At 34.9% G+C, this 15,562-nt stretch overlaps 1 protein-coding gene across 1 annotated transcript; it reads left to right on the top strand.

The window, feature by feature from the left end:
* The first annotated feature begins 3,546 nt into the window (after positions 1-3,546).
* Positions 3,547-11,170, top strand: LOC129751313 (uncharacterized). Its single transcript, XM_055746742.1, has 2 exons — positions 3,547-5,128; positions 9,891-11,170. Exons 1-2 carry the CDS (start codon positions 3,682-3,684, stop codon positions 11,147-11,149), a joined length of 2,706 nt encoding a protein of 901 aa, XP_055602717.1. The 5' UTR covers positions 3,547-3,681; the 3' UTR covers positions 11,150-11,170.
* Positions 11,171-15,562: the final 4,392 nt, after the last annotated feature.

Here is a 15,562-nt window from a genome sequence, read left to right as displayed (position 1 = left end):
TCTTCCGGGCCGTAGCTTGCACAGTTTTGGTCCACCATACTAAAGAAGCATAAGAGAATTTGGGTCTTATTATAGCTGTAAATATCCAATGGATAATTTTCGGCCGTAGTCCCCATTTTTCCCTACTCCTTTGAGGCAGACCCACAGAGATGCTGTAGCCTTGGCTATAACATGCTCTAATTGTGGGTTCCATGATAGTTTTGAGTCTAGTATGATTCCTAGATATTTCACTTGTGATTCGAAGTTTAGCACTTCCCCATCTAATGTTAGAGGTTTTAGTGCAGTTTTTCGTCTCGTAGTGAATGCTATCACAGTAGTTTTGGAAGGGTTTATATTCAATCCCTCTTCCCTGCACCAGAATAGTGCGAAGTTTAGCGCAGATTGCATTCTATTTGACAACACGTTCTCATATTTTCCCAGAACTATTATAACTACGTCATCTGCAAAGCCAATAACTTCGAATCCCATAGATACAAGTTTGTTTAGGAGGTCATCCACGGTCATCCATGACCACAACAACGGAGATAGAACCCCACCTTGGGGACATCCCTTCGTTGGAGTGGCACTGATTGTAAGTCCTCCCAAGCTTGCATAAATGGTTCTATTTATTAGCATGGCACTAGTCCAGTCAACAATTGCTGTGTGGCACCCTCGTCTTTTCATAGCTGATTCGATTGAGTTGTGAGATGCGTTGTCGAATGCACCTTCAATGTCTAGAAAAGAAGCAAGTGCTATTTCTTTTGCCTCAATGGTCTTTTCTAGTTTTTGTGTTAAAGTATGTAGGGCCGTAACCGTAGACATCCCTTTTTTGTAAGCGAACTGAAAATTGTTCAGTTTACTTAAGCTAAGATACTGCGATTTAATGTGCTCGTCAAGTATCTTCTCCATTATTTTCAAGATAATGGATGTCAGACTGATAGGTCTGAATGCCTTTGGTTGGGTTTTATCTTTTTTCCCTGGTTTTGGGATAAAGATAACACGCACCTTTCTCCACTGTGTGGGAATATGGAGAAATTTTGAAAATAATCATACAATTTGAGCTGAAACCTGTAAGAAATTTATGCATATTATTCTATGACAACATAATTAATAATTATTAAACATCCGATCAATGTTCCCAAAATGTGCTGAAGTGGAAATAAATATCTGACAATGATAAAAACTGCGACAGTAATCTGGTATTCCAATGTGCTGAAATATAGAAAATGTCATTTCAAAGCCAGAAAACATCAAACATGAAAAAGGATTTAAAATCTTGAGCATTGTAATCAGACAAAATGAATGGATACATAAATCAATGAAACTTGAAATATTAGCATGTAGTAATTAGTCAATCGAATTTCAGAGTCGTTTTTTTTTGTGAATAATAATGTTTCCCATGATGTAGACTCCAACTAAACCGTCCAAATACTTTTTAAATGATTATAATAATAGCAAAAAAAAAATTAAAATGCCCTCAAATGATGAATACTTTAAGCGATTTATTTAACCATTCCCACCTTGAAACAAAAAACCGTAATTTTTATGGAAATGTTTCCAATGCATGCTGATACAATTTGCACCTATTTTCTAATGTTCATTGTCGATAAAATGCTTTAAACTGAATTATTAAGTTTATTTAAAAGTTCAAAATATAATATTTAAAAAGCGAAAATAAGTTTTAAATTGAAGAACGATTGATACTTTATCATAATATGCAACATTTTATTATTTATTATTCCACATATGCCATTCAAAAGTCTGTAATATGAAATATGAATATGAAATCTTATGATCAGTTTTGAAAAGATGTAAATCGTAGTTCGCAAAAGATCATCTTTGTTGGTGCAATTAACTTTTCATTTTGTTTAGTTGTTGCGATAATATTGAGTTTCCCGAGAAACAAATCTCGGCACGGATAGAAACACATAAGCCGATGACACTCCGATGCGTTCGGCAGGCGAACATAATTAAGAAACGCGCATGTGAAACGCGTCAATATGCCATAAGCAAGAAATAATTGAGCCACTATTCACACGTGGAATATTGAACTAAATGAGAACGGATGCACCCACACATGACTGTGTTAGAAAGGAAGAAGAAAAAAAAGGTTTGGCTGGATAAAATTTGTCCCGCTTGCTTTGATCAGAATGCATTGGACACATGAAGAGAACATTATCAAAATCCCGACGAAAGGGTAGACGTACATAACTTGTACATGTAAATCAAGGCCACGTCGTTGTCCTTAAAGCAATCTTATAATATTAAGTTCAAACTAATTAAAAAAATAATGAAAAAAATGTAAAAAGGAACAATCTCACCGGGGTCGCTTCAAGCCGCTAGCTCGCTGTTGCCGCCATACATGTTCCAGCATGTTCCGAAGCCCGGCATTTCGACACTATCTAGTTGGTTTTACCCTTATTTTCCCAATCGGTACGATAGAAAGTTTTTCATGCGATTTTCAACTAAAATCATCTGCAACTAATTCCACTTTTTACACTTCATTTAGTTCTCAATCACAACTTCTTTTTTAATATATATCTTCGATTCTATTTGAATATCCGAAGCCGCCGGCACTTAGAGAAAGGTTTTACACTCGCGTTCAAATTCATTTGTTTGTGGCAATCGAACCGAGTTTACTTTCTTTACTCTAATATTTTCTTCTACCAAACGCGATCAAATTAAACGAATTTATGAAACATTCTCTTCTGGTGCAAAAATTCGGATAGCTTTGAAATCTATTTTTTTTTTGTTCTGCCGAATCACACTCAATGCCCAATCATACTACCACCAATCACAAAATAATTCAATAAAACGTTTAGAATCAAGCGACGTAGGAGCACGAAAAAACGCGACCGCACCTGACGAATGCCAAACTCCCAATCCTCACCGCATTTTTAAATTTTGGTATCTAAATTGATTTTTTCCAAATCTTACGCACTGGATTGAAAAATAATTTAAAAAATGTGTGTAATTTTTTACATTACGAAAAATAAGGTAAATCAGCTTACAACTCATTTTTCCGTAAATTGACGTTGAAGACATTGACATAAATATAAAAATAACGTCAATTACTTAAAAAGAACGTAAGATTTTTGAAAATCCCCCATTCTATCCCCTTTATACGATATCGTAGGCAAATGTTAAACCCATCCCCTATGTGCTTACGAAATTATCGAAATTAGGGACCAGATTCCCTAATTACAATAATTTCGTAAGCACAGTTAATCATATTTCGTCCTCATTGTATCTTTTGAGAGAGTCGTTTCGATTGAAATGGTTAGTAAGTCGTTTCAATATACACTGCTACATGACTAGCCTACGCATAACATCCCACATCAACAGCAAAACCGATAGTTTTAGAAGGAAACTCACTTACTATTTCACAACAAGTAAAATCATTCATTATTATTATTATTATTTTAAGTTACTTAGAATACCTAAGTGATACACTGGTTTGAGATATGTATGAGTCATGCACTATTCAGGCGACGCCATCGGAAGAATGAAATAGTGAACCGACTCGGTCGGTTGTATATTATTTTTTCCCAATCAATGTTAAACCGTTCTAGTTTGTGCATCTCAGCGGGTGTGCTGCTGAACACTGTGCGATTTTGGATGCAGTAATATAAGCTATTTGCAGCTTGTGTCCTTCATCTTTCTTCATTTGAATTGGGAGGAATAAAGTGAATTTAAGCGAAAATGGAAACTGATGACAGTGATCCTGATAGTGGACTTTATCCTTTTCATTCTTTTCTATTCGATGTGTTTGAAGATGATAAACCGCAACAACCGGACGTTCAATTACAAAATGTCTACGAGCCAGGATATGAGGGAACCGAGTTACGTCGAGCGATCAGAAGTGGCAACAAATCGAGGATTGAAAATGTATTGAACGTGTACCTGGCCGATTTTGATACAGTTCGTGAATATCTAGTTAAAAAATACAAAATCGATAGCAATGATAAGATATGGTTCAGGAAAACCATTCTTGTAGCTTCAACCGAAGAACAATGTCGTATCGCGAAGAATTTTGAAAAAGAATGTGTTCCGCAATTCGGTCTGGATCAGGCGATTTTGGTCCTTCTTCATTATCCAATAGATGGCGAACGAGTTTCGGTGCTTCATCCAAATGAAAGCAATCGATTGAAAGCACTAAGTATCGTCAATTCTCTGATTCCCAATGGGTTTCTTTCGTGGAATAGATCGTCATATAAAGATGATCCGGAAACAGTCATCGAAGCCGCTGCCAACTGTGGAAACATCGAATTGATCCAAAGGCTCTACGATCTGGGAGTCGAATTGTCGATTCCTGGACAGAATCCTCTTATGGCTGCTGTTAGACAGAATCGTAAGGAAACCATCGAGTGGCTTTTGACAGAACATTTCGATAATTTCGATTGCTCGGCCAGAGACAATTATGAATCCAATGCAGTGTTTCTTGCCATGGAGATACAACAAACAGAAACGATGAAATATTGTTTCGAAAAAATGCTTGCTTACCGGCAAAAGTATTTCAACGAGACAACTATTGAGGCTTCCAATAACATACTGAGAATGGAGAACGGATGCTGGACAGATTATTTTATCTTCACATTTGACAAGAAAAAACCCGGAAAGTGTCGTAAACTAGTTGAACAATGGATAGTTGAATATCAGTTCGATTTGACGTATCAATGGAGAAGAACTTCGCATTTAGAAAGTCTGATTCGCTGCAATTGCACTCTAGAATACTGTTGGAATGGAATTCGATCGAATCCAGAATTATTGAGACTAAACTCGTATTCGTCAGGAACGATTATTCATTTGCTGGTGGAAATGGGACATCTTGAAATTTTGATAGAAATGTATGAATGTCATCCACATGTTAAGCAGTATTTCGAAACCGACCGAGCATGGGAAGTGTTGGCTCATGCCATTGAGGGTGATCGTCATGAGGAGATTCAGTTTATTATGAACCACCATTCTGTGTTTATTGAAGAAGATTTAGACCAACTCCTGGATGAACTGAATTTACTGAGACGACGTTTTCACGGAAACAATTTCTATCAGAAGCATGGCACCACAATTGTAAATTTGTTTCCAGATTTAATGGATGAAATCGAAGATCTTAAAAATGAAGAAGTTGAATGCAATAGAGTCAATGATGGTAAGTTAAAGTGTATTCAGGCTGGCCACTCATTCGGGAAATGCGGGAAAAAGACGGGATTTGAATCTACCGGAAAATGCGGGAAAAATTCGTAAATTCCTCCAAAATATCGGGTAACATTGGCTCAGCTGCATAGTGCATATAGTTCAGTGCTTCAGAATAACTAGAAATTTGTGAAACTAACACTCAAACTAAAGCTTAGTTCTTTTAAAAATGGGAAACTTTCTTTCCTCCAATGCCCATTTAATAATTATAATTATAATCATTGGACATTCAAAATTTTGATAGCATTTCTGCCTGTGAAGTGTACTATCCGACCTAAGTGGTGGAAAAGTATGTCAAAAATATCCACAAAACTCTAATCAAGCATTGAAGTGGAGCACATGATCGTCAACTACGGTTGAAGGTAATCAGGGAAGTCAAGTCTCATATCAGAATTTTTCATTTTAAATAAGCGAAAAACTTAGAAGAGAAAAACATCAACTTTTTGGTGACTTCAATTTACTTATTTTCGGCTATTTTGAATAAAAGGCCAAATTGACAGATGAAACAAGTCAAGCTGTAGCTTTATTATTCAGTTGACTTCATCGAGTCGAATTCGCTGCTAGATTCCCCGGCAGAAAATGCTCATCTTGCCGTGATTAATGGTGCTTATACTTCCCCCGGGGGGTTCTCATTATGCCCCTACAGTGACTGGTTTTCAGCTTTTGGCAAAAAAATTTTAAAGGCATTTTTAAACGTTTTTATCTACTTTTTCAAGTTTCATCCAATTAGGCAATAGACTATTTGAGTGTCTGAACACGAAACAATGATGTTATTCACATATTATAGCTGATCTCTATGGTTAAAAAGGCGTTTTCCTTAAGGTGGCCATTATGCCCTTATCTTCCCTACACCCTTTTACCAAACTCATATGCATTGAATTTCCGATAAAACTAAATCTTTCAAAACCTCTCATAAATTACCCAAACTGACACCTGTTTCTGTTTAGTTCCAAACTTTGCGCATTTTCTGAATTTGGTTTGAATTTTTCTTAATGTTTTTAATGTTCTTATCGATTTTGAATTTGGATTTCTTGTTAGGGAGGTATAAAAATGCGCAGAATAGGGCCGGTTACAGTAAAGTTTTTTTTTGAAAATTGAAATCTTATAAAATATGCTTAGACTTTTCAGTTTAGTTAAAAAATTATAATAAAATCACTTATTTACATTAGAAAGACCGCATCAGTCAAAGTGACTGGTTTGACACTTTGTTTGTTGAATATCTTTTTAATACTTCGTTTGAAAAATTCCCAAAAATACGACTTTTCATAAATTTTGAATCTCCACAAATCTTTGTATTTTTTTTCTCTAGCTCTTTTAATAAGTGAAATAAATTTCACCATGGACCCTCGGACCGTGATCAGTCAAAATGACTGGTAAAATTCACAAATCAACAAGATATAATTTTTTCTCTTTCTTTTAGTTTTATTCGCAATCTTTATTCAGAACAATGATCCCTAGTTGATTAATGGTGTGCAAAAGTGTGTCATTCATTTTAAAATTATTGATTTTCGAAGCGAAGTCATGAAGATTTGAGGAAAAAGTTCTCGGATTGACCGCTGCGTGGCGCTTCAAGTACTTGACTCTCAATTTTATAGGTCTGTTTTGTTGCTCAACTATAATAAAACTTTCTGTCAAAATTTGGTGAAATTTCTTAGGATTTTATGAAAGTTATGTTAGATTTGAAACATGCCCATCGAATAATTTGAGTAATTTTAGGTTATAAATATCTTTTATATGAAACTAGTATGAGTAAAATAGTTATGATTTTTGTATTTTTTTTTTTATTTATATTTGAAGACATAAGTTGTGAAATTGAATAATTTGAATGATATATCAACATCGGGTGCACGGAATGGCTGCAAATTCGCCATAGTAAACTATATAGAGTAAAATACATCGAGGTTTTTTTTACGCGGTTTTTTTACACGGTATTTTTTTAAGCGGCTTTTTTACGCGGATTTTCGAATTAACGCGGTTTTTGAGAGAAAATATTCTAAGACTTTTTCAAAGGAAAACACTTAGAATCTTTTTGTAGTTGGGAACTGGGAACATCTTAGCTCTGAGACCAAGAACGTGATACATGAGATCTGAGACCTGAGACATGAGACCTGAGATTTGAGACCTGAAATATGAGATTCGAGATCTGAGACACGAGACATGAGACCTGAGACCCGAAACATGAGATCTGAGACCTGAGACATGAGACCTGAGATTTGAGACCTGAAATATGAGATTCGAGATCTGAGACACGAGACATGAGACCTGAGACCCGAAATATGAGATCTGAGACATGAGACATGAGACCTGAGATATAAGATATGAGACCTGAGACATGAGACATGAGACATGAGACATGAGACCTGAGATATGAGACCTGAGACATGAGACCTGAGACATGAAACATGAGACCTAAGACATGAGACATGAGGCATGAGACCTGAAACATGAGACCTGAGACATGAAACATGAGACCTGAGACTTGAGACCTGAGACTTCAAACCTGAGACATGAGACATGAGACATGAGACATGAGATCTGAGACATGAGACCTGATACATGAGACATGAGACCTGAGACCTGAGACATGAGACCTGAGACATGAGACATGAGACCTGAGACATGAGACCTGAGACTTGAGACCTGAGACATGAGACCTGAGACATGAGACCTGAGACATGAGACCTGAGACATGAGACATGAGACCTGAGACATGGAACATGAGACCTGAGACATGAGACATGAGACGATCTGACCACACTGTCAAATAAGCCTCACTATATTCTACTATTCTATTAATCTAATTGATTTTGTTTTTATCTTAAAAATAAACTAGCATTGTACGCAAATTTTTAAATAATCATGGTTCTTACGCGTTTTTTAGTAACGTGCTGTTTTGCGAGATTTTTTTAATTAAAATGGATTTTTTACGTGGGTTTATTAACGAGGTTTTGTTTACGCGGATTTTCGAATTAACGCGGTTTTTTTACGCGGATTTTCGAATTAACGCGGTTTTTTTACGCGGTACGATACACCGCGTACAAAAAAACCTCAGTGTAGTTCTCAATTTGCTTTAGAATACAAAATATTTTTAAATGAGATGTTGGGAATCGAGAATATTTAAATCAGTTTAAATGTCACTTGATATACACAGGAATAATTAATACCAACACAATAATATTTAAAATTGTTTTTAAAATGCTGAAGGAAAGTTTTGTTTGTATATTGTGGTGAATAATTGTGACCGGGGGTTCTCGTTCAGTCCTAAATCTGATTTACTAACAAATCAGATACATATGATAGGTATTTGAAATGCAATATTAACCAATTGAAAAACTTTTAAAGAAAAACAAATCAACATATGAATTTAACAATGTTGATTCGTTTTTTAGTTTTCACAATTTTCCGATGTACATAATTCCTGAAATTCACTCAGTGAATGGCAACCGTTCTCCAATTTCTTTGATGTTGATTCAATTACCATTTTATCAGGTAAAAAAACTGTGTTATAATAATAAATAAGTAAATATATAATTTCAAGATGTGATTGAAACTTTTTTTCCAGAAATGAATAAAACGGAACTATAAATAAAAATTGTTGATTTAAAATTCATTTTGAGACATGGTTTAGGGTTTTGTACAGTTTTTATTTTATTTTCATAGAAATCCTTTTCACGATATAACTTGACGAACATAATTCATAAAATTCAACCATTCTCCAATTTTTATTCTTTTTTTTTCTAAAATAAGAGCAATTTACCATGGGTGCACGGTTTCACTGCAATTCTTCGAAAATCAACTTTTTTGCATGCTAAAGGTAAAGAATAACGGCATTTATAGATTCTAAAGAAAATTTGTGTTATACACATGGTTCTTCACTATGGGTGCCCGGATTCACCGCATTTTCAGTTTGTCAAGATTTGTTAAAATACTTAAAAAATGCATTATCTGATGAAAATATGGTGAATCCATGCACCCATAGTGAAGAACTTTGTATATTACACATATTTTCTTTCAAATCTATAAATGCCGTTATTCTTGACCTTTAGCATGCAAAAAAGTTGATTATGGAAGAATGGCAGTGAATCCGTGCACCCATGGTGAATTGCACAATTTATAGGAAAATTATGCTTTAAAACCTACAATATCTGGTGTGATTATAAGCAACATGTTACAAAACTTCAGAGCGGTGGGTGCTAGGAAATATCTACTACAACAAAATTGAATTGAAACCCTGCACCCATGGTCAAAACCAATAACCATTTAACATTACTTTCTAATAGAATTGGTCATGTATTTTATTTTTTTTTATAATTATTCAAAATCGCCAACTATGCCAAATGAGGTGTTTCCGTGCACCCATGGTGCAAAAAATAATTCCAATTTATAACAAAAATATTATCGAATTAGTAACAAAATAATAAAAAAAAGTGAAAAATATTATTTTATAAAAAATTTACCCTTTACCAGTCATTTTGACAGGTCACGGTTTGAATAGGTATGTATATTAAATTGGCCGGTCCTTCTACTGTTTAGAATAAAAACCGTTAAATAGAGCTTTTGTTACTGAAACAAAATTCGAGAAGCGGGAATTTTTTGGAGACGATGCGGGAAAGTCGGAAAAAATTCGGAAAATACGAAAAATTGAAATTGAGTGGCCACCCTGAGTATCTATGTACTATAAATTCATCCGCTAAATTAAAATAAAACATTTCTTACAGACTTGGACAACTCGTTCGTAGCTTACAATATAGAAAACAATGAATCGAGCATCAAAATACCAGAGGAAATTACACAGTTAGGTAATGTGAAAGGAACCAGAGGAGAAACACTCATACACTTGGCCGTTCAGAAGAATGATAAAGATCTCCTAATCCGGCTACTTGAAGATGGATGTGACTTCGACGCCTTGGATAACGATGGCAATCATGCTATTCACTACGTAAGAAATGGTGACATGCTTGAATTTGTGCTTCAGAAACATCCATCAGGAAAAGATCTTTTGAAAATTACAAACGCTGATGGTTATTCTGTTTTACATAAAATTTGTAAACTCGAAATCGAGCAGGAATCCCATTGTGAATTGCTCCAGAAAGCTCTTGGCCATGGAGCAAACGCATCTCAACTCACAAACGCTGGAGAATCGGTCATATACTTTATCAGAAATTGCTTTCTTTTGGATATTCTTCTGGAGCATGGAGTCAGCTTGGAAACAGTCAACAATAACAATGAAACAGCTCTAGAAAGACACCTGAAAAGCAGAAACGCGGCAATGGCTTGCGCTTTATATAATTTGATACATGAAAAACCTGTTTTCAAAGAGCATGCCCACAAATTTCTTGCACTTATAATCGATGGATGTCATATGGATAAATTGTTTTTCGAGGACCTGGATGACATGTTCGAGAAGTTTCCAAATACCATAAAGCTGCTATTCGATTCACTCGTTCAACACTCTCCGGAAGAAGCCAGTCGAATCTTCTCCGAAGCATGTTATCATGGAATATACTATGTCTTAAGAAAATTTTTAGAATTTGACTATAATCTAGATTACAATTATAAAGGCATTTATGGTTACCCTATCATTGCCTTCTTAACGGATAAGGATGATTATGAAGATAGCTCAGATATTTTTATTTTATTAAAAAGACTACTGGAAAAAGGAGTTGATTTGAACATAAAAAATGAGCATGGTAGAAATGCTTTAATGACATTTTTTTCTGATTTTCCTACGGTTAGATGGGGCACACACAGCGTCGATTCAGTAAAATTGATGATCGACTATGGAGCCCGAGTTAATGAGTGTGATAATGAAGGATTTACTGCTTTACACCTGGCGGTGGCTGGCCGCCAATGGAAGTTGGTTGAAGCTCTGCTGCAAAATGGTGCAGATAGTAGCATCAAGAATCATGAAGGGCTCACTCCTCTGGGAAAAGCACAATCAGCTGTAATTCAGGAGCTGTATTACTTTATTGAGTAAAATAAAGGAAAATAACACTTAGAGCTTTGCCAGCTGTATTTCTCTCACGTAGTTAGGTTATCACAATAGACTGAGTCGATTTGGGATCATTTTCAAACTTCTCAAACCCTGAGGTCTAAATAGCTTCGTCTTGTGACAAAACTCATCCATTATTTTTTTGAGAATTCGAAAGAAATAGGAAAAATACTCCCGGCACATAAAAAATTTATAAGTAAAATGCCTAAATAAAACCTTTTGTAAATTAAAAAAAAATTTGAAAGAAACGTTTACATGAGTATGTTTTACCTTTTAAGGTTTGTATGGATCATACAAACGTGATATTTCTTTTAACTCTGGAACAGATCCATCTAATTGTTTTTGTGCCAATTGTCTCTTATGAAAATTTTCTGCTGCACAACTTTGTCGAAGACCGTGACTTATGCAAAATTTCAGCTCAATTGGACTTGATTAAGTGGTGCCTTATAGCGTTCAAGTTTCGGTTTTTTTTACCCTCAAAAATCACCGAAGTGTGGAGGAAAAAATCACCAAGGAAAACCGGAAAATCGAAATTTAAATTTTGATTTCAAATGACTTGCATAAAACGTTGAGATATGGTGTTATCTCGAAAAAAAAACTTTTGACCAGGTGAGTTTCTTGAGCCAATCTATCAATGTATACCCGATTAGGAGGTAAAAACTAAATTATATCAAGATGAGATATTTTGATACTAATATTTTTCTTATTTAAATGAGTTATTATTCAGTACTCGTAGGATGTTAAAATATCTCAAATAATATTAAAAAATCTATGAGATCATAGCTAAATAATATCAATTTTAGATATGCTCCTTACAAGATTATATCTCGTTCAGATAGCGTAAAGCATGGATCACTACAAATCTGGACGCACTATTTATTTTACCATAGTGCTTCTAGTTGTCGGATCTGGAATGTTTTGGCAGCACTTTGTAGAGGAATGTTTCTTCTACCAGTGCTGAAAATTTCATTACGAGTCGTTTTGTTTCAAACAAGTTACACGTGATGGAAGCCGCGAGATGAAAATAAATTTTGAACACCCACGTCAAAAACCCGACGTGGTCGGGTTCAAAAATCGCGAAATCGTTAAAAATTGTCTAATCAACCGTGTGCAGCGTTCTCAAACGTTTCCGTGAGATGCGTACTATAAATCGGCAGGTTCATACCAAGCGTTATAGTGGACCTAAGAATCAGAAACTGCATTTGAAGGTGTTGAGAACGATCAAGGAAAACACAGGGTAGTCGGACTATGACATTGCCAAGAAATTCAACGCCGACCGGTGCACCGTCAGCAGAATTTGTCTACGCGAAGGAATACGATCCTATCGAACCAGTAAGCAACCAAACCGGACATTGAAGCAGAATTTAGTAGCCAAAGGACGTGCCCGCAAGTTATACAAGAAGATTCCAACGAAGTTCGACGGATGCATCCTCATGGATGACGAAACGTACGTGAAGATGGATTTTGGGCAGCTTTCTGGCCAAAAATTATGTAAAGCCACTGCAGTGGTGCACTGCACTGGTCATGGTGATGTCCCCGGCAACTTCAAATTCGTTTTTGCTGATAAGTTTGCAAGAAAGTGTTAGATCTGGCAAGGTATTTGCAGCTGCGGACGAAAAATTCCGGTTTTTTTGAAAAACAAGACCATGGACTCCGAAATTTACAAGGAGGAATGCCTGAAAAACTTTTTTTTTCGTACTATAGATCTCACAAAGGACTGGTTAAGTTTTCGCCAGATTTGGCAAGCTGCCACTACAGCTAGGAGGTTCTACAGTGGTATTGGGCCAACGGGTGGATTTTGTCGAAAAGGACATCAACCCACCCAACTGCCCTCAATTCCGCTCTATCGACAAATTTTGGGCAATTGTCAAGCAGAAGATGAAGAAGAATGGTGGGAAGCAACAGAGATGAAGAGATTGTGGAACAAAATGGCCGCTGAGGCAGCGAATAGGGTGTTCAAACTATAATGAGTGATACTCAACGAAAAGTTCGAAAATTCATCAAAACAACATCGGAATATTTTTTTTATTATTTTTCCTTTAAAGTATAAACCCTACATACACATCCAGATTTGTAGTGATCCATGCTTTATTTTTCATACCACTGGTATACTGCCCCTATTCGCATAACAGTCCCATACTGTTAGCGTTTCCTATCCATATGGGACTGTTATGCCAATAGGGGCAGTATACAGGTCGGACTCGATTATCTGGAGTATCGATTTTTTTTTTCAAATCAGATCAGAGATCTACTGGGGATATCATTTGGGCTTTAAATTTGTACTAGTGAACATTGAGAGATTTGGTGATAATCTTAGATAATTTTGAATGAACACGATATTAGACGTAATATGTCGTGGTAAGGCTTGTCGACGTATGATTTAAAAATGGTGTGGGAGCTTTGAGAGCTTTCAAAAGCGGACTCAAGTTATCATTTTGAGGAGTATGGAAGATGTCATGAAGACAGTTAAGTCATATCAAATTATCGATTTAAAATCGTTGAAGAAAATCACCAAATCACATTCAAGTGATTAAAAAAAATTACAGGAACTTTACTTTTCGTAGGTAGAATTTTTTTTTTGTTAAACTCAACACACAAACGAACTTTGACTTCACGGGATGAATCATTGCATTTTAAAAATATCTAACATTTAATATTGTATGAGGAAAATTTTTCAAAATCAACGCAAATACGACTTAAGTATAATATTTTTTAACTGGTTTTCATGAATAACAAGTAGATTTTGACATAATGAGATGATCATTTGAACTGCGATCCTTTTTAAACACGGAAGGATTTCAAAGAAACTCAATATAAAATATGTTGCAATTCGAACGAAACTAGTTAAATTTCATACAAAAGAAAGTTTAACATAACCAGAAGATTCAATTCAACTTGGCAAAGAAGCCTCACAGCGAGAAGCCAAAATTTAGAAAAATAGAATTAATTTCAAAAATCCAGAAGATTCATTAAACTGAAACCTTTTGTGAAATTTCTACAGGAAAACGTGTGTTTATGAAAATTAAACCAAATTCAAACAGTTCAGTATTAGCAACGTGTTCTGTATTTGAGTAGTTATATCAATAATGACAAACTGTTTAAATAGGATTTACAATGGAGTAAAATTAATCTTGATTCCAACTAGAACCGTGAGCTCGTAACCAATATTTCAAACAGTTTTCAAATAATTCTCAATTAAATGACACAGAATGTGTGCCAAATCTCACAAAATCTGTCTGTCCTACTAGCTCTGGAACTAACAAAAAATTGTCGTTTGAGGATAGGTTTTAATGACTCCTAACTAGGTAACACTTTCAGCTTATCGGAGAAAATTTTTTTTGGGCATTTCAGCGATCTACACCTAGTTTTCGCTTATTTAAAATTAAAAATGCTGATATCAACTTTGACTTCCCCGACTTCCCCTTAACCGTAGTTTCCGATCATGTGCTTCACTCCAATGCTTGATTTCAACTGACGGATTTTGAAGGAAACTGCAAAATTATTTTTTTCTTTTTCTCTTACATAAAAAAAACGCGTTAATTGAAATTTTTAGAAAAAATAGGTCTGATAGTTAGTACCTTTCACAAGCAGCAAACTGCTGTAAAAATTTTGACATCCGTTTACTATAGTAAATGAGCTGTTAGCAAAAGAAAGTGTCCCATTTCTGTCCCAGCTTTATCAACATGGGTACACGGAATGGCTGCAAATTTGCCATAGTAAACCATATAGAGTACAATAGTTCTCAACTTGCTTTAGAATACAAAATATTTTTGAGTGAAATGTTGGGAAACGAGAATATTTAAATCAGTTTAAATGTCACTTGATATACACAGAAATAATTAATACCAAAACAATAATATTTAAAATTGTTTTTAAGTGCTGAAGGAAAGTTTTGTTTGTATATTGTGGTGAATAATTGTGACCAGGGGTTCTCGTTCAGTCCTAAATCTGATTTACTTACAAATCAGATACATATGATAGGTATTTGAAATGCAATATTAATCAATTGAAAAACTTTTAAGGAAAAGCAAATCAACATATGAATTTAACAATGTTGATTCGTTTTTTTTTTGTTTTCACAATTTTCCGTCGCACGATATAACTTGATGCACATAATTCCTAAAATTCACTCAGTAAACGGCAACCGTTCTCCAATTTCTTTCAAACCTGTGTTATATTAATAAATAAGTAAATATATAATTTCAAGATATGATTGAAACTTTTTTTCCAGAAATGAATAAAACGGAACTATAAATAAAAATTGTTGATTTAAAATTCATTTTGATACATGGTTTAGAGTTTTGTATAGTTTTTATTTTATTTTCATAGTAATCCTTTTCACGATATAACTTGACGAACATAATTCATAAAATTCTACCATTCTCATATTTATATTCT

The sequence above is a fragment of the Uranotaenia lowii genome, chromosome 3, assembly GCF_029784155.1.
Source record: "Uranotaenia lowii strain MFRU-FL chromosome 3, ASM2978415v1, whole genome shotgun sequence".
Lineage (NCBI taxonomy): Eukaryota > Metazoa > Arthropoda > Insecta > Diptera > Culicidae > Uranotaenia > Uranotaenia lowii.
Note: the sequence above shows the minus strand (reverse complement) of the source record. Positions and strands in the feature narration are given on the sequence as shown.

What these genes read in the sequence shown, in the direction of transcription:
- LOC129751313 (XM_055746742.1), top strand. Translation starts at nt 3,682, where the DNA reads ATGGAAACTGATGACAGTGATCCTGATAGTGGACTTTATCCTTTTCAT. An exon ending in ATGCAATAGAGTCAATGATG is followed by an intron (nt 5,129 to 9,890) that starts GTAAGTTAAAGT and finishes CATTTCTTACAG; the next exon opens with ACTTGGACAACTCGTTCGTA.